The sequence below is a fragment of the Gobius niger genome, assembly GCF_951799975.1.
Source record: "Gobius niger genome assembly, chromosome: 13".
In the NCBI taxonomy this organism is placed as follows: Eukaryota; Metazoa; Chordata; class Actinopteri; order Gobiiformes; family Gobiidae; genus Gobius; species Gobius niger.
In genome coordinates this window covers 1,811,344-1,831,251 of record NC_136864.1, presented here as the reverse complement: position 1 = coordinate 1,831,251, position 19,908 = coordinate 1,811,344, and the positions used below count along the sequence as shown (strand labels likewise).

At 47.2% G+C, this 19,908-nt stretch overlaps 1 protein-coding gene across 17 annotated transcripts in view; it reads left to right on the top strand.

The window, feature by feature from the left end:
- Positions 1-19,908, top strand: part of syngap1b (synaptic Ras GTPase activating protein 1b) — a 94,716-nt gene that overhangs the window by 34,627 nt on the left and 40,181 nt on the right. For 10 of the 17 annotated variants that reach the window (XM_079569327.1, XM_079569329.1, XM_079569326.1 and 7 more), the window contains 5 exons: positions 6,153-6,541; positions 10,391-10,512; positions 13,033-13,186; positions 15,496-15,594; positions 17,518-17,757. In XM_079569327.1, coding sequence (XP_079425453.1) covers positions 6,153-6,541; positions 10,391-10,512; positions 13,033-13,186; positions 15,496-15,594; positions 17,518-17,757 — 1,004 coding nt within the window. The remainder of the gene's footprint in view (positions 1-6,152; positions 6,542-10,390; positions 10,513-13,032; positions 13,187-15,495; positions 15,595-17,517; positions 17,758-19,908) is intronic. The other 7 variants (XM_079569322.1, XM_079569321.1, XM_079569320.1 and 4 more) reach the window with 1 other exon arrangement.

Sequence of the window (19,908 nt, the reverse complement as noted above, 5' to 3'; positions counted from 1 at the left end):
CACACCGCACACGCCGCCGCACACGCCGCACACACGCCGCACACGCCGCCGCACACGCCGCTGCGAAGCAAAACAAAAGGTCAGAATTTCAGAGGACGAGAAGGAAACGGAGGAAACAGGAGAGACGCAGCGAGGTCCGAGCGTCTCAAGAAACGGTTTCAATAACGATCAGCTCAAAGGTTCAGCTGCGACAAAAACATGCGAGTCAAAGGGGGCGTGGCCCTGACCAAAACTTCACTAAAAGGTTATTGTAGTTTCATAAAATATGAAACTACAGGTGCTAAACTAATCACTGTATTTACAACAGTTATAATAAATACATTATACTATTAAAAAAAAATAAAAAAAACTCTTCTTCACCCTCCAGGTTTTCTCCAGCTCTTCTCTGAGCCCCTGGTGTTTCTCTAGTTTCTCATGTTCCTTTTTCCTGATGTTGAAGTCTTGGTATTGCTATGTCGACCACAGCGGCTCCTCTGCTCTTTGTCACCACCACAATGTCCATTCTGTCCGTCTGGATCTGGAAGTCCCACAGGATCTTGGCTCGGTCATTCTCGACCTTGGGGTTTCCAGTCCATACTTTTCTGAGCGGTACGGTAGCGCAGTGGTTAGTGCTCTCGCTTCACAGCTTCAATGTCCTGGGTTCGATTCCCACCTGCACGGGGCCTTTCTGTGTGGAGTTTGCATGTTCTCTCCGTGTCTGCGTAGGTTTCCTCCGGGCACTCCGGTTTCCCCTACCACTAAAAACATGCACAATAGGCCAGGATGAATGATGTGTGTGAGTGTATGGTGGTGTCAGAGGGTCCGTTGGCGCAGACGTGTGTAGTTGCGAAAGCGCTTCTGACAGTCTCCCCTTTGGCGTGCTGGATCCAGGGGAAACTGAAGCTACAAACGTAGTTTACCAGCACCGAGTATGGAGTGAACGTACAATTGTCTCATGTAAAGCGCTTTGTGACCATGTCTGTGAAAGGCGCTGTCCAGTTTTAGATTTGGATGAAAACACAACAAAGTGACAAAAAAGAGCTGGAAAAGCAACAATAACACAATAAAAAAGACGATTGGCCGAGGCCGAACCAATCACGAGCGTCACTGAGAAACGACGAGGTGACGTCACTCGCTGACCCGCTGTTGTTACGGTAACTTTAACTTTAACCAAAATAATCCTGGATGAAGAAGTCGAGGATTTTGCCTCCGCGTGAGTTTATATTCACTTTATATTCACGCTAATAGACTCTGTGCATAACTTCAAATAAGAACAACGCCGCCCAAGAAGTGACTTCCTGTTTCAATCCAGCTCGCCAAAATAAAAGCACCATCTTATTCGTTAATTCAACTTTCTTTCTGCTGAACTATTAACAGACAAAACACTTCAAATGTATTTAATTATATTCTTGTGATGTTCAAGAACCTGCTGAACTAACAATGAGACGAGCTGTGCTTTTATTTTGGCGTGCTGGATCGAAACAGGAAGTCACTTCTTGGACAGAGTCGATTGCTAATTGGGGTGCGCGCTAGTCCCGCCCCTTCAGACTGCTCCAGCTGCTCCATGATCAGACTCATTCCCTGCTTGAAGTGGACGGGGATAAAATTTACCAAGATATTTATTTCAGAACAAATCTGCTCTAAATGTAATCATCATGTGTTCTTTAAAACGATTCTTCTTTCCCAGTGCACTATGTCAGTGTTGTACGTATGACCTAACTGGTATTGACAGTATTTCGCTCTGATCTGTGTAATAATGTTTCTCTGAATCACCTTGGGGGCGGGGCTTCTGTGTTATCCTGCTGTAAAGGCTTTTTAACTGTGACCTTCTTGAGTGTTTTCACTTCCTGGTTGATGTGGTGGATGTTTTCACTTCCTGGTTGATGTTTTCACTTCCTGGTTGATGTGGTGGATGTTTCCACTTCCTGGTGGATGTTTTCACTTCCTGGTTGATCTGGTGGATGTTTCCACTTCCTGGTTGATCTGGTGGATGTTTCCACTTCCTGGTTGAGGTGGTGGATGTTTTCACTTCCTGGTTGATGTGGTGGATGTTTTCACTTCCTGGTTGAGGTGGTGGATGTTTCCACTTCCTGGTTGATGTTTTCACTTCCTGGTTGATGTGGTGGATGTTTTCACTTCCTGGTTGATCTGGTGGATGTTTCCACTTCCTGGTTGAGGTGGTGGATGTTTCCACTTCCTGGTTGATGTGGTGGATGTTTTCACTTCCTGGTTGATGTTTTCACTTCCTGGTTGAGGTGGTGGATGTTTTCACTTCCTGGTTGATGTGGTGGATGTTTCCACTTCCTGGTTGATCTGGTGGATGTTTCCACTTCCTGGTTGATGTGGTGGATGTTTTCACTTCCTGGTTGATGTGGTGGATGTTTTCACTTCCTGGTTGATGTGGTGGATGTTTCCACTTCCTGGTTGATCTGGTGGATGTTTCCACTTCCTGGTTGAGGTGGTGGATGTTTTCACTTCCTGGTTGATGTGGTGGATGTTTTCACTTCCTGGTTGATGTGGTGGATGTTTCCACTTCCTGGTTGATGTGGTGGATGTTTTCACTTTCTGGTTGAGGTGGTGGATGTTTTCACTTCCTGGTTGAGGTGGTGGATGTTTTCACTTCCTGGTTGAGGTGGTGGATGTTTTCACTTCCTGGATGAGGTGGTGGATGTTTTCACTTCCTGGTTGAGGTGGTGGATGTTTCCACTTCCTGGTTGATGTGGTGGATGTTTTCAGTTCCTGGTTGAGGTGGTGGATGTTTTCACTTCCTGGTTGAGGTTTTGGATGTTTCCACTTCCTGGTTGATGTGGTGGATGTTTTCACTTCCTGGTTGAGGTGGTGGATGTTTTCAGTTCCTGGTTGAGGTGGTGGATGTTTTCACTTCCTGGTTGAGGTTTTGGATGTTTCCACTTCCTGGTTGATGTGGTGGATGTTTTCACTTCCTGGTTGAGGTGGTGGATGTTTTCACTTCCTGGTTGATGTGGTGGATGTTTCCACTTCCTGGTTGATGTAGTGGATGTTTCCACTTCCTGGTTGAGGTGGTGGATGTTTTCACTTCCTGGTTGATGTGGTGGATGTTTCCACTTCCTGGTTGATGTAGTGGATGTTTCCACTTCCTGGTTGAGGTGGTGGATGTTTTCACTTCCTGGTTGAGGTTTTGGATGTTTCCACTTCCTGGTTGATGTGGTGGATGTTTCCACTTCCTGGTTGATGTGGTGGATGTTTTCACTTCCTGGTTGAGGTGGTGGATGTTTTCACTTCCTGGTTGAGGTGGTGGATGTTTTCACTTCCTGGTTGAGGTGGTGGATGTTTTTACTTCCTGGTTGAGGTGGTGGATGTTTCCACTTCCTGGTTGATGTAGTGGATGTTTCCACTTCCTGGTTGAGGTGGTGGATGTTTTCACTTCCTGGTTGAGGTTTTGGATGTTTCCACTTCCTGGTTGATGTGGTGGATGTTTTCACTTCCTGGTTGAGGTGGTGGATGTTTTCACTTCCTGGTTGAGGTGGTGGATGTTTTCACTTCCTGGTTGATGTGGTGGATGTTTTCACTTCCTGGTTGATGTGGTGGATGTTTTCACTTCCTTGTTGATGTGGTGGATGTTTTCACTTCCTGGTTGATGTGGTGGATGTTTTCACTTCCTGGTTGATGTGGTGGATTTCACCTCCTGGTTGATGTGGTTGATGTTTTCACTTCCTGGTTGAGGTGGTGGATGTTTTCACTGAATCACCTTGTTTTCTCTGAATCACCTTGGGGGCGGGGCTTCTGTGCTCCCCCTGTAAAGGCTTTTTAACTCTGACCTTCTTGAGTGCCTCTGTTTTGCACCTGTTGAGACTGAGCTGAAGATCAGAAGGTGCGGAGTTACAGGGTTTTTCGGACGTCGCTCTTCGTGCTTGAGCGAGAACAGAGACGGGCGCTCTCTGGCGTTTGGATGTTTATCGTCAGACACCTGAGCGTGGTTTTCTGCATCAGCCGCTCAGACTGTGATTGTGCCTGGACTGTGAGGAAAGTGTCGGCTGCGTGGGCGGCAGATCCGAGGATGACAGTGCTCGGTGTAGGAGGAGACGAGATGTGGACAGGTGAACGCCAGAGCAGCCGGCGGCGAGAACAGGACACACGGGAGAGAGTGTCCTTAAAAGGAGACCGTGAGGAAGAACAAAACCATCTGTCTGTAACGCTCTGGACCACTTTGTGTTCCAGTACGAAGCTCCAAAAGTCATATATCTCTTAAGATCCGAGTTTTGGTGCTGTTGGTCCAGGGCATTAAAGCGACAGTCTGTAAGTTTGCAGAAGAGAGAGTGAAATTTGAAACAATCACCTTCCTCCCCTCTCAGAAAACCCTTCTTAGTTCTCAAAAACGAGGAGAAACAGAAGCCAAATATTCAAACGTAAACGACTGAGCTCCTCCCCCTCCTCCTGATTGGACCTGACGGGCTGGTTCACAGGAAAAGCTCGTTTCATTGGTCAACGCAGGAGGATACTAGACTCTGGTTAGTTGCCGAGGAAGGAGGGACTTTATAAAAAATAATATGTATATTATTACTAACTTTACATCAAAATGAAAGACCAGGAGGTGGATTTCGCATTTTTTTTTTCATAACATTTGTAAAACATTTAGACTTCCAGACTGTCACTTTAAAGGAAGCACTTGGTTGTTTCAACTCAAATAAATGATTTTCTTTGCCCAGTTTTTTGTCACAATTATTTCTTATTTTTGCCCAATTTTTTTTCTAATTTTCCCAATTTTGAACCTAATTTTTCCTCATGTGTTATAACTAATATTTCCCTTTTTCCCCAATATTTCCCATTTTCTTTTCCTATTTTTGCACAATTTTTCTCAATTTTCCCCCCCCATTTCTTGACAGATGAACTTGATATTATAACATTGCAGATCTTCCACACATTATTGTTCTGTTTCTGGTTTAGACAACAAATATTTCAATATAGGTATCGGGAAAAGTATCGTTCAGGTATCGGTGGTGGATGTTTTCACTTCCTGGTTGAGGCGGTGGATGTTTTCACTTCCTGGTTGAGGTGGTGGATGTTTTCACTTCCTGGTTGATGTGGTGGATGTTTCCACTTCCTGGTTGAGGTGGTGGATGTTTTCACTTCCTGGTTGAGGTGGTGGATGTTTTCACTTCCTGGTTGATGTGGTGGATGTTTCCACTTCCTGGTTGAGGTGGTGGATGTTTTCACTTCCTGGTTGAGGTAGTGGATGTTTTCACTTCCTGGTTGATGTGGTGGATGTTTTCACTTCCTGGTTGATCTGGTGGATGTTTTCACTTCCTGGTTGAGGTGGTGGATGTTTTCACTTCCTGATTGAGATGGTGGATGTTTTCACTTCCTGGTTGATGCAGTGGATGTTTTCACTTCCTGGTTGAGGTGGTGGATGTTTTCACTTCCTGGTTGATGTGGTGGATGTTTTCACTTCCTGGTTGATGTGGTGGATGTTTTCACTTCCTGGTTGAGGTGGTGGATGTTTCCACTTCCTGGTTGATGTGGTGGATGTTTTCACTTCCTGGTTGAGGTGGTGGATGTTTTCACTTCCTGGTTGATGTGGTGGATGTTTTCACTTCCTGGTTGATGTGGTGGATGTCTTCACTTCCTGGTTGAGGTGGTGGATGTTTTCACTTCCTGGTTGAGATGGTGGATGTTTTCACTTCCTGGTTGAGGTGGTGGATGTCTTCACTTCCTGTTTGAGGTGGTGGATGTTTTCACTTCCTGGTTGATGTGGTGGATGTTTTCACTTCCTGGTTGAGGTGGTGGATGTCTTCACTTCCTGGTTGATGTGGTGGATGTTTTCACTTCCTGGTTGAGGTGGTGGATGTTTTCACTTCCTGATTGAGATGGTGGATGTTTTCACTTCCTGGTTGATGTGGTGGATGTTTTCACTTCCTGGTTGAGGTGGTGGATGTTTTCACTTCCTGATTGAGATGGTGGATGTTTTCACTTCCTGGTTGATGTGGTGGATGTTTTCACTTCCTGGTTGAGGTGGTGGATGTTTTCACTTCCTGGTTGATGTGGTGGATGTTTTCACTTCCTGGTTGATGTGGTGGATGTTTTCACTTCCTGGTTGAGGTGGTGGATGTTTTCACTTCCTGGTTGAGGTGGTGGATGTTTTCACTTCCTGGTTGATGTGGTGGACGCCCTGACGCCCTCTTGTGGCTCTGTTTCAGATAACCGGCCGCGGAGGAAAAGCATAGCCACCGGGAAGCAGCCCAGCATCGACGTGTCTCCCACTGCCCCTCCTCAACCCTTCCGACAATCCGTGAGTAACCCCCCGCCCTGCTCCCGGCCCCGCTCGCTGCCCCCCACCCTCTCCTTCGCCCCCTCCTCCTCTGCCCCGGGCTCCCGCCGCTGCAGTGGGACCCCTCCTCACCCTTACCCGCCCGCCCTCTCCGTAGCCCCTCCTGCGCTCGGCCTGTACCAGCAGAGGGCGTCCTCCTCGCTGCCCCTGCCCTCCTCCCTGTCCTTCAGCCTGCCCCCCACGCCCGCCCCCTCCTCCCTCCTCACGTCACACTGGGAGCTGCCGGAACCCCATATCGCACCGTTACCGCCCGTGGAGGTAGGTGGCACCAACAGGCATGTACGGGACATGACGTGATAACAGGTCCGGACGAAAGGACTCTTCAATGTGTAATAAACACTGTAATAACAGCTCCGAACGCAACCACTTATGTAATAAACACTGTATTAACAGCTCCGAATGCAACCACTTATGTAATAAACACTGTAATAACAGCTCCAAACGCAGTCACTTATGTAATAAACTCTGTAATAACAGCTCCGAATGCAACCACTTATGTAATAAACACTGTAATAACAGCTCCGAACGCAACCACTTATGTAATAAACTCTGTAATAACAGCTCCGAACGCAACCACTTATGTAATAAACACTGTAATAACAGCTCCGAACGCAATCACTTATGTAATAAACACTGTACTAATAGCTCCGAACGCAATCACTTATGTAATAAACACTGTAATAACAGCTCCGAACGCAATCACTTATGTAATAAACACTGTACTAACAGCTCCGAACGCAACCACTTATGTAATAAACACTGTAATAACAGCTCCGAACGCAATCACTTATGTAATAAACACTGTACTAACAGCTCCGAACGCAATCACTTATGTAATAAACACTGTAATAACAGCTCCGAACACAGCCACTTATGTAATAAACACTGTAATAACAGCTCCCAACGCAACCACTTATGTAATAAACACTGTAATAACAGCTCCGAACGCAGCCACTTATGTAATAAACACTGTAATAACAGCTCCGAATGCAACCACTTATGTAATAAACACTGTAATAACAGCTCCGAACGCAGCCACTTATGTAATAAACACTGTAATAACAGCTCCGAATGCAATCACTTATGTAATAAACACTGTAATAACAGCTCCCAACGCAACCACTTATGTAATAAACACTGTAATAACAGCTCCGAACGCAGCCACTTATGTAATAAACACTGTAATAACAGCTCCGAATGCAATCACTTATGTAATAAACACTGTAATAACAGCTCCCAACGAAACCACTTATGTAATAAACACTGTAATAACAGCTCCCAACGCAACCACTTATGAAATAAACACTGTAATAACAGCTCCCAACGCAACCACTTATGTAATAAACACTGTAATAACAGCTCCCAATGCAACCACTTATGAAATAAACACTGTAATAACAGCTCCGATTGCAGCCACTTATGTAATAAACACTGTAATAACAGCTCCGAATGCAACCACTTATGTAATAAACTCTGTAATAACAGCTCCGAACGCAACCACTTATGTAATAAACACTGTAATAACAGCTCCGAATGCAACCACTTATGTAATAAACACTGTAATAACAGCTCCGAACGCAATCACTTATGTAATAAACTCTGTAATAACAGCTCCGAACGCAACCACTTATGTAATAAACACTGTAATAACAGCTCCGAATGCAACCACTTATGTAATAAACACTGTAATAACAGCTCCGAACGCAACCACTTATGTAATAAACACTGTAATAACAGCTCCGAACGCAACCACTTATGTAATAAACACTGTAATAACAGCTCCGAACGCAACCACTTATGTAATAAACACTGTAATAACAGCTCCGAACGCAACCACTTATGTAATAAACACTGTAATAACAGCTCCGAACGCAACCACTTATGTAATAAACACTGTAATAACAGCTCCGAACGCAATCACTTATGTAATAAACACTGTAATAACAGCTCCGAATGCAACCACTTATGTAATAAACACTGTAATAACAGCTCCGAACGCAACCACTTATGTAATAAACACTGTAATAACAGCTCCGAACGCAACCACTTATGTAATAAACACTGTAATAACAGCTCTGAACGCAATCACTTATGTAATAAACACTGTAATAACAGCTCTGAACGCGACCACTTATGTAATAAACTCTGTAATAACAGCTCCGAACGCAACCACTTATGTAATAAACTCTGTAATAACAGCTCCGAACGCAACCACTTATGTAATAAACACTGTAATAACAGCTCCGAACGCAACCACTTATGTAATAAACACTGTAATAACAGCTCCGAACGCAACCACTTATGTAATATTCACTGTAATAACAGCTCCGAACGCAATCACTTATGTAATAAACACTGTAACAACAGCTCCGAACGCAACCACTTATGTAATAAACACTGTAATAACAGCTCCGAACGCAACCACTTATGTAATAAACACTGTAATAACAGCTCAGAACGCAACCACTTATGTAATAAACACTGTAATAACAGCTCCGAACGCAATCACTTATGTAATAAACACTGTAATAACAGCTCCGAATGCAACCACTTATGTAATAAACACTGTAACAACAGCTCCCAACGCAATCACTTTTGTAATAAACACTGTAATAACAGCTCTGAACGCAATCACTTATGTAATAAACACTGTAATAACAGCTCTGAACGCGACCACTTATGTAATAAACTCTGTAATAACAGCTCCGAACGCAACCACTTATGTAATAAACTCTGTAATAACAGCTCCGAACGCAACCACTTATGTAATAAACACTGTAATAACAGCTCCGAACGCAACCACTTATGTAATAAACACTGTAATAACAGCTCCGAACGCAACCACTTATGTAATATTCACTGTAATAACAGCTCCGAACGCAATCACTTATGTAATAAACACTGTAATAACAGCTCTGAACGCAATCACTTATGTAATAAACACTGTACTAACAGCTCCGAACGCAATCACTTATGTAATAAACACTGTAATAACAGCTCCGAATGCAACCACTTATGTAATAAACACTGTAATAACAGCTCTGAACGCAATCACTTATGTAATAAACTCTGTAATAACAGCTCCGAACGCAACCACTCTCTATTGCGTAATAAACACTGTAATAACAGCTCCGAACGCAACCACTTATGTAATAAACACTGTAATAACAGCTCCGAACGCAACCACTTATGTAATAAACACTGTAATAACAGCTCCGAACACAACCACTTATGTAATAAACACTGTAATAACAGCTCTGAACGCAATCACTTATGTAATAAACTCTGTAATAACAGCTCCGAACGCAACCACTCTCTATTGCGTAATAAACACTGTAATAACAGCTCCGAACGCAACCACTTATGTAATAAACTCTGTAATAACAGCTCTGAACGCAACCACTTATGTAATAAACACTGTAATAACAGCTCTGAACGCAACCACTTATGTAATAAACTCTGTAATAATAGGTCAGAACACAACCACTTATGTAATAAACACTGTAGTAATAGGTCAGAACACAACCACTCCACATTGTGTAATAAACACTATTTTGAGACAAAATAGGCAAAAATTGGGGAAAATTTAGGGAAAATTTGGGAAAAGTATTAGAATAAAAATAGATGAAAAATTAATAAATGAAAAGGGAAAAATTTAAGGATAACATGGGTGGGAAATGAGGAAAAAAGTAACAAAAAACTGTAAAAAAAAATGTAATCATTAAAGTAACTTGTAACTAATAATCTGACTGTGGTGACACCGGGCCTGAGGCCTGATTTATGATTCAGCGATTCTTAAACGACTGGACATGACGTGTCCTCGTGTCCAATCAGCTTCTCTGAACACGTCACCCAGTTGTTCCTGCTTGAGATGATTCAAACACACTTTCCTTCTCTACTGGTAAACAACGCTTCAGTCATTCCTAATGATATAAATAAATGTTGTTTCCACGATGAAGCGAGCGTTGCATTTTGAGCTGTTATTACCCGGCGTGTTCCTCACAGAAGGCTGGACATGGCGACTCCAAACCGAGGCCGCCGTTTACGCTAATGATGTTTTGCTGATGACCACGAGGCTCTGCCATGTTGCTTTCTCTCCTCCTGTAGAGCTTCCTCAGTAAACGGCTTAAGGGCTCCATCAAACGTGCCAAGAGTCAGCCCAAACTGGACCGAACCAGCAGCTTTCGCCACATGATCCTCCCCCGCTTCCGCAGTGCCGACCAGGAGAGGTGAGACGCATCCGCAGGGCAGCCGGGGTCACAAGAGGTCACTCCTCACAGGTCCTGACGAGAGGTCGTAGGTCATAGGACGACGGCTCACACTGAACTTAAAAAAGTAGCCGTGTTAAAGGGATATTTCAGCATTTTTGACATGGGGCCTCATTTCCTATAGTTATCCAGTTTTTGTAATTCATGCAGTTCTTATATTTGAAGAGCTTTGTGGCGCTAGGCTAGTGCATGTCTATGGTATCAGCTAGCCTGCATTAAAAACAGTCTGACCCGCTCCACAGAGCACCTGAGGCAAATCACTTATAACACCAGACTGACCATATAAAGAATCATGTTTGGAATATAACTGACCTTGCATCACATGAACGATCGCATTTCGAGGGACTATTTTCTCGCAGATCACTCCGCCGCCGCGTAGCTTATACAACCACGAAGCTGATGCTGCTCAAATATAAGGTCTTTTAATCGACCCAGACATTTGTGTGGTTAGTCTGGTGTGATCAGAGGCTTGAAACGAACTGACTCGTCCCTCTTTGTTTACTGTGAGGTCCTACAGGTCTTTAACGCCTTAACTCCCACCTGAACCGAGCACTTTTTCTCCAGCTTTACCCCAATCTAAAAGCTTCTGGAAAAATTTTTGTGAAAATAGCAACAAAACTGAGATGAAAACAAGGATGAAAATGTGAAAAAAGTGAGAAAAAACTGACGAAAAATTGAGAAAAAAAGTGATAATAATTTGATGAAAAAGTAACCAAAAAATGGACAAAAAAAAATGAAAAATTTGACGAAAAAGTGATAAAAAAAGTCACGAAAATGTGACAAAAATGAGACGACTGCCCAACAAAAAAAGTGATGAAAAAAATCTGATAATATGAGGAAAAAGATCAATTCAGTTTTGTAGGTCTTAGCTTTCAAATGAGGTGTTACACTGACCTACAGGATTTGGGTAAAGCTGAACTGGAGAAAATGCTCTCGGTTCAGGCGGGAGTTAAGAGGTTAAAGGGGGGGTTTAATTTACATCATGTTATTCTGTCACTCCCTCATTAAAAACATGGCTGAAGTGTTGCCTTGGCACATTCACGTATTTCTGAGTAATCTGTAAAAACTCTGATGGCGGCCATTTTAGGGATAGGTTTGCCTGAGTCCTCCTAGGAACGCCCCCACCTCCTGGAGACGCCTCCGAGCTTTCGTCACCAGCCGAGTAACCAACCACTGCTCCTCAGCAGAACCCCCTCCTCACAGATGCCACAGACAGCGTGTGGAGGGGGCGTGTCTAAAGGCTCAGAGGTTCTTAAAGAGACAGAGGCCTATTTCAAGACATTCACTACAGCCATTTTGAGAGAGACATTTATACAAGGCAGTTATTCTAATTTACTGCATTTACAGACCAACAGAAGGTTTGTCATCATTGTAGTGTGATATAGACTGGTGCTGTGGGACTGAAACAAGCAGAATACTCCCTCTTTAATGCAGGCTAGCTGATACCATGCACTAGCCTAGCATTAGCCTAGCGCCACGAAACTCTTCAAATAGAAGAACTGCATGAATTACAAAAAAAATATCTCCAGAAATCAGCAACACTCTGGATAACTATGTCAAAAATCCTGAAATATCCCTTTTTATCAATCACTCACTCACAGTATATTATTTCAGTTTGTTCATCAGTCGGTCTACACTCCTCTCAAAGCCTTCCTTTAATGTTTCTTAAAGGAATAGGCCACCGGTTTTACACACTGAGATATGTTCTTACCTTAGCTTTGACGAGTTCTTTAGGACCTGTCTGATCTTCACCCGTGCCTTCAGTCACGTAAACACAGCGCAGACGGCGTTAGCATTTAGCCTCTCCCTCTCTCCTCTATAGCTCCAAAACAGGTCAAGATAGAAGCTACCAAGCTCTTCCACGTTTTCCCTATTTAAATATGGTTACGTGAAGTTCCCCCTTTTATCCGCTTGCAAAATCCACATGTTTAATTTTGTGTAATTATACTTTGTAGTGGAACACTTCACGTAACCATATTTAAATACGGGAAACGTGGAAGAGCTTGGTAGCTTCTATTTTGACCTGTTTTGGAGCTATAGAGGAGAGAGGGAGAGGCTAAATGCTAACGCCGTCTGCGCTGTGTTTACGTGACTGAAGGCACGGGGGAAGATCAGACAGGTCCTAAAGAACTCGTCAAAGCTCAGGTAAGAACATATCTCAGTGTGTAAAAACGGTGGCCTATTCCTTTAAAAGACTGGTCTGGTTCTAACTGCTTTAGTTTAGCTTAGCCATGTCTTGGCTAAAGAGCACAAAACAAGAAGACGGTTTGTTTCCTCAGCACAGTTTAGGATTCTCCATTTCCTGAAGTTAAACACAAACACTGGCTGCTCCTGGACCAGTGGAGACGAGCAGCTCAGACAGAGTGACCAGAGTGACCAGAGTGACCAGAGTGACCGGAGTGACCAGAGTGTGACCCGCTCGTCCTCACAGCCCTGACAGAGGAGGCGGGGTCGGTAACGATGTCACCTGTGTTCCCCCAGGACCCGCCTGATGCAGAGTTTCAAAGAGTCCCACTCCCACGAGTCCCTGCTGTCCCCGAGCAGCGCTGCAGAGGCGCTGGACCTCACTCTGGACGAGGACACCATCATCAAACCCGTGCACTCCAGCATCCTGGGACAGGAGTACTGCTTCGAGGTGAGCCCCCCCGGTCTGGAGAGGGACGGGGTCCAGCATGTGCATCCAGACTAACTCCTGCAGAACTTCACTTCTCAGTTTTAAGCTTTGAACCACAGAAAACAAGGGGAAATTAGAATTTTGGTTTCACTAAGGCTGCGTTCTTCACCCAATCAAAAGAGAGATTCAACGAGTCTTTATAAGCCCAATGCCCGTCTCGACTGCGCATACGTGGGTCAATCAGGCTCCAAACAAACCACTCTGCCATTGAAATGTAGGAGGCGGAGCCTGAACACTGAAGTGTATGTAAGGATTAAACAACGAACAAACGTAACATTTATAATAAATGTGTTTTTCATTGACTAAACTCACTAAATCTGCCAGACTACGGGACTATTTTGTGTGGGTTATTAGCCGGTCACTGAAGGCTGGTCTCAGAGCGAGTCATTCTCCGCAGCTATTACGAGGATCTCAGTCAGGCTCAACGACACAACATCAGCACAGAATCACAACACAACAGGACTAACCCGGAAACACTTTTCCCTGGAAGTAAACACCGATATGCGGCACTCGTGGGCAGGAGTTATTTACCTTTTACAAGGTTTAACCTGAAGCTAAAGCTAGCTAGCTCAACCAGCTCAACTGTTTATGGAAACAGCTGCGGTGGAGTCGCTCACACCTGGGCCCCCCCAACTCAAACTAACATGTTTGACTTTACTAATCCAGACAAATATGCTTCAATGCAGGATCATTTTATGTACGCCTGAAAATGATGAATAGCCTTAACCGTTTCCAATAGAAATGTAAAGCTCATATGTTATTAACAGTAGCTAACCTAGCTGCTCACTCTCCTCTACAAACATTTAGCAAACACTAAATCCATCTCATACGTTCCTGTCAGTCACTAATTACGCCTTTATCTGATTCAGCTGTGTCATGCGTTGCTATGGCGACGCCACAGCGGAGTGATATCCCAGTGATTTAACCACCAGGAGGAGGAGCCGGCCTCTCGTTGTTTAATCCTTACTTATATCATCAACTTTCCAACGGTTAAAACGGTCCAAATCAGAGCTTTCTACGTTGCTTTACGCTAACTATCAATACTGTTTGGTAGCCGAAAGAGATTCCATTACCCATAATGCAACGGCCGACCCGAGATGGGCATTCGGCTTATTGTCAGAGTATCATATCAGGCTCGATAAGCTCTTGATGTCCAAACTTCAGAACCCCTTTACATATTTCTGACTTAATCCCTTTGACAAATCACCATCTTGCCCCAGGCCCCGCCTCCAGGCCTGCACCTGCTCTCAAACTCTCAAACTTTAGCTTATGGCCCCTCCTCCTCACGATCTGGATCTGGAGCTCTACAGTTTGGCTCGTGTCCGACCCAGACCGACGAAAAGGTAACAAAAAATTGACTAAAAAATTTGATAAAACATTGACAAAAAATGACAAAAAATTGATGAAAAATGACAAAAAATAGACAGAAATTTGATAAAACATTGAAAAAAAAAAATGTGACAAAAATGAGACAAAAATGAGTTGAATGCCCAACAAAAAATTATGGGGAAAAAAATCTGCTGACGTGAGGAAAAAGATCCTCCCAGTTCAGGCGGGAGTTAAGAGGTTAAAGGAACAGTCCAGTGTTGTATGGAGACATGTTCTTACCTGAGCTTAGACGAGTTGATCTGTACCTGTCTGGTCTTTGTGAAAGAGCTCGGTCACTTCTAACTTCACCCCATTTTGGAGCTACAGGAACACACTGGGAGAGGCCAAATGCTAACAACATCTTTGGTCGTTGTGCGTGACTGAGCGCACACACAAAGACCAGACAGGTACGGATCAACTCGTCTAAGCTCAGGTAAGAACAGATCTCAGAATGGAAAACTGTGGCCTGTTCCTTTAAACTGTTTTTACTCCGTTTTTTCCGTCTCACTCCCGTTTATCCTCGTTTCATAAGTTCTATTTGGAACCTTGTTAAGATCCAACCATGAAAAATGTGAGTTTTACTTTTCCCCCTGGATCAGGACTGTACATTATTCTCATTTCTCACCCCGGAGGCTCTGGTTGGTTGAGCTTCACACCCTCAGGTGGAACTGGCCGGTCCTGGAGGTGATGATCTCAGACCTCCTGTAACATCTCGTCTCAGATCTCTTTGTGCAGCCGAAGTGGCTCGTTTTAATCCACCTCCAGACCGAGTCCACGCTGACATCTTAACACGGCATAATGAGCTGTTACCGGAGCACTCACAGTCTGTGCATACTTACGGCGTTTCCATGGTTACTAATGGCTTGTGTGGTTGTCGGATTTGCCGCCGGCGCTTACTTCAGGTGACCACGGCGTCGGGAACCAAGTGCTTTGCATGTCGCTCAGCGGCTGAGAGGGACAAGTGGATCGAGAACCTTCAGAGAGCGGTCAAACCCAACAAGGTCTCTGCCCCGGCGTCCTGTGCTGTCGTCCCCCGTGCTGCTGTGTCTGTGTCTGTGCTGTGTCTGTCCCACACTGACCCACACTGACCCACTGTGTCCCACACTGACCCACACTGACCCACACTGACCTACACTGACCCACTGTGGCCCACTGACCCACTGCAACCATCTCTGATCCACACAGACCCACTGTGCTGCTGTGTCTGTGCTGTGTCTGTGTCCCACTCTGACCCACACTGACCCACACTGACCCACACTGACCCACACTGACCCACTGTGACCCACACTGACTCACACTGACCCACTCTGACCCACACTGACCCACACTGACCCACACTGACCCACACTGACCCACACTGACCCACACTGACCCACTGCGGCCCACTGTGGCCCACTGACCCACTGCAACCATCTCTGATCCACACAGACCCACTGTGCTGCTGTGTCTGTGCTGTGTCTGTGTCCCACACTGACCCACACTGACCCACACTGACCCACTGACCCACTGACCCACTGCAACCATCTCTGATCCACACAGACCCACTGTGCTGCTGTGTCTGTGTCTGTGTCCCACACTGACCCACTGACCCACACTGACCCACACTGACCCACACTGACCCACTGCAACCCACTCTGATCCACACAGACCCACTGTGCTGCTGTGTCTGTGCTGTGCTGTATCTGTGGTTATGCATGAGCCCACTGCGGCCCACACTGGCCCACACTGACCCACTGTGGCCCACTCTGATCCACACAGACCCACTCTGCTGCTGTGTCGTCCCTGTGTCTGTGGTTATGCATGAGCCCACTGTGACCCACAATGACCCACGCTGTGGCCCACTGCAACCCACACTGACCCACTGCGACCTACTCCGAACCACTCTGACCCACACTGACCCACTGCGACCTACTCCGAACCACTCTGACCCACACTCCGACGTCCTCATTGAGAATCACACAATGGAAACAGTGTTGAAGAAGTTCCTGATCGTCTCTGAGATGATCCAGGAGCGGCTCCTGAAGGTCAAAGTTCATCTTTCACACTGTTGTTGCTTCGCTCGCTTGAAGCTAATCATCTGAGCCTCATTTAATCTGCTTCACGGCCCAGTGTGTGCTTTGTTTCCCATAAACTACATCATTTCATGTTTGTTTCTCCATCGTAAAGCACTTCAGTCCGGCCCACAAAACATGATCAGTCCCACCTTAATGTACCTATAGGCCCCGCCCCCTGAACCCTAACCCTAAATCCCACAGAAACCCGAACGTCTGACTTATCTCTGTTTTCACCCCCAAAACGTTTGTATTTCCACTTTCTCTATTCTGAGAGGCCCCTGACTCTGGGGGCCCCTGACTCTGGGGGCCCCTGACTCTGGGGGGCCCCTGGGCTCCGGCCCTGCTGGCCCGTTGGGTAAGGTGCATATTCGGCCCGAGAAAAACCCAAATCAGAAGACAGTTCAATATCGCCCGAGTTCATAAAACATGAACCTGATCTCCTGCTCCTGGACTAAAGCAGGACTCAGACTCATGTGGAAATGTCTCTCTGTCGCCACTGACCCACACTGACCCACTCTGACCCACATGAACCTGATCTCCTGACCCACATGAACCTGATCTCCTGCTCCTGGACTTAAAGCAGGACTCAGACTCATGTGGAAATGTCTCTCTGTCGTCACTGACCCACTCTGACCCACTCTGACCCACATGACCCTGATCTCCTGACCCACCTGAACCTGATCTCCTGCTCCCGGACTAAAGCAGGACTCAGACTCATGTGAAAATGTCTCTCTGTCGTCTCGTGTGAGTAGATTCTCGGTCTGTGTCTGGTGGAGCCTCTTTATCAGAAGGTCCCGCTCCGGTCTCACTGTCCCGCCTGCCCCCCCCCCCCCCCCTCCCGCCTGTCCCCCCCCCCCCTCCCCCCTGCAGGACAACAGCCGGAGAGTGGACAACGTGCTGAAGCTGTGGATCATCGAGGCGCGAGAACTTCCCGCCAAGAAGCGCTACTACTGCGAGCTGTGCCTGGACGACATGCTGTACGCCCGCACCACCAGCAAGCCCCGCACCGACACCGTGTTCTGGGGGGAGCACTTCGAGTTCAACAACCTGCCCGCCGTGCGGAACCTGCGGCTGCACCTGTACAAGGAGACGGACAAGAAGAGACGCAAGGTGAGAGCCACGCCCCCTTACTGACGCCACGCCCCCTTACTGACGCCACGCCCCCTTACTGACGCCACGCCCCCTTACTGACCCACACTGACCCACACTGACCCACACTGCACCTGTACAAGGAGACGGACAAGAAGAGACGCAAGGTGAGAGCCACGCCCCCTTACTGACGCCACGCCCCCTTACTGACGCCACGCCCCCTTACTGACCCACACTGACCCACACTGACCCACACTGACCCACACTGACCCTGTACAAGGAGACGGACAAGAAGAGACGCAAGGTGAGAGCCACGCCCCCTTACTGACGCCACGCCCCCTTACTGACGCCACGCCCCCTTACTGACGCCACTGCACACTGACCCACACACTGACCCACACACTGACCCACACTGACCCACACTGACCCTGTACAAGGAGACGGACAAGAAGAGACGCAAGGTGAGAGCCACGCCCCCTTACTGACGCCACGCCCCCTTACTGACGCCACGCCCCCTTACTGACTCTACACTGCACACTGACCCACACTGACCCACACTGACCCACACTGACCCACACTGACCCTGTACAAGGAGACGGACAAGAAGAGACGCAAGGTGAGAGCCACGCCCCCTTTATAACGCCACGCCCCCTTTCTAATGTCACGCCCCCTTTCTAACGCCAAAACTCATCCTCTTATTACACTCACACTGACCCACACTGACCCACACTGACCCACACTGACCCACACTGACCCTGTACAAGGAGACGGACAAGAAGAGACGGAAGGTGAGAGCCACGCCCCCTTACTGACGCCACGCCCCCTTACTGACGCCACGCCCCCTTACTGACGCCACGCCCCCTTTCTAATGTCACGCCCCCTTACTGACGCCACTGCACACTGACCCACACTGACCCTGTACAAGGAGACGGACAAGAAGAGACGCAAGGTGAGAGCCACGCCCCCTTTATAACGCCACGCCCCCTTACTGACGCCACGCCCCCTTACTGACGCCACGCCCCCTTTCTAATGTCACGCCCCCTTACTGACGCCACTGCACACTGACCCACACTGACCCTGTACAAGGAGACGGACAAGAAGAGACGCAAGGTGGGAGCCACGCCCCCTTACTGACGCCACGCCCCCTTACTGACGCCACGCCCCCTTACTGACGCCACTGCACACTGACCCACACACTGACCCACACACTGACCCACACTGACCCACACTGCACCTGTACAAGGAGACGGACAAGAAGAGACGCAAGGTGAGAGCCACGCCCCCTTACTGACGCCACGCCCCCTTACTGACGCCACGCCCCCTTACTGACGCCACGCCCCCTTACTGACCCACACTGACCCACACTGCACCTGTACAAGGAGACGGACAAGAAGAGACGCAAGGTGAGAGCCACGCCCCCTTTATAACGCCACGCCCCCTTTCTAATGTCACGCCCCCTTACTGACGCCAAAACTCATCCTCTTATTACACTCACACTGACCCACACACTGACCCTGTACAAGGAGACGGACAAGAAGAGATGCAAGGTGGGAGCCACGCCCCCTTTATAACGCCACGCCCCCTTACTGACGCCACGCCCCCTTACTGACGCCACGCCCCCTTACTGACGCCACGCCCTCTTACTGACGCCACGCCCCCTTACTGACGCCACGCCCCCTTACTGACGCCACGCCCCCTTACTGACGCCACGCCCCCTTACTGACGCCACGCCCCCTTACTGATGCCACGCCCCCTTACTGACGCCACGCCCCCTTACTGACGCCACGCCCCCTTACTGATGCCACGCCCCCTTACTGACGCCAAAACTCATCCTCTTATTACACTCACACTGACCCACACTGCACCTGTACAAGGAGACGGACAAGAAGAGACGCAAGGTGAGAGCCACGCCCCCTTTATAACGCCACGCCCCCTTTCTAATGTCACGCCCCCTTACTGACGCCAAAACTCATCCTCTTATTACACTCACACTGACCCACACTGACCCTGTACAAGGAGACGGACAAGAAGAGACGCAAGGTGAGAGCCACGCCCCCTTACTGACGCCACGCCCCCTTTCTCATGTCACGCCCCCTTACTGACGCCACTGCACACTGACCCACACTGACCCACACTGACCCTTTACAAGGAGACGGACAAGAAGAGACGCAA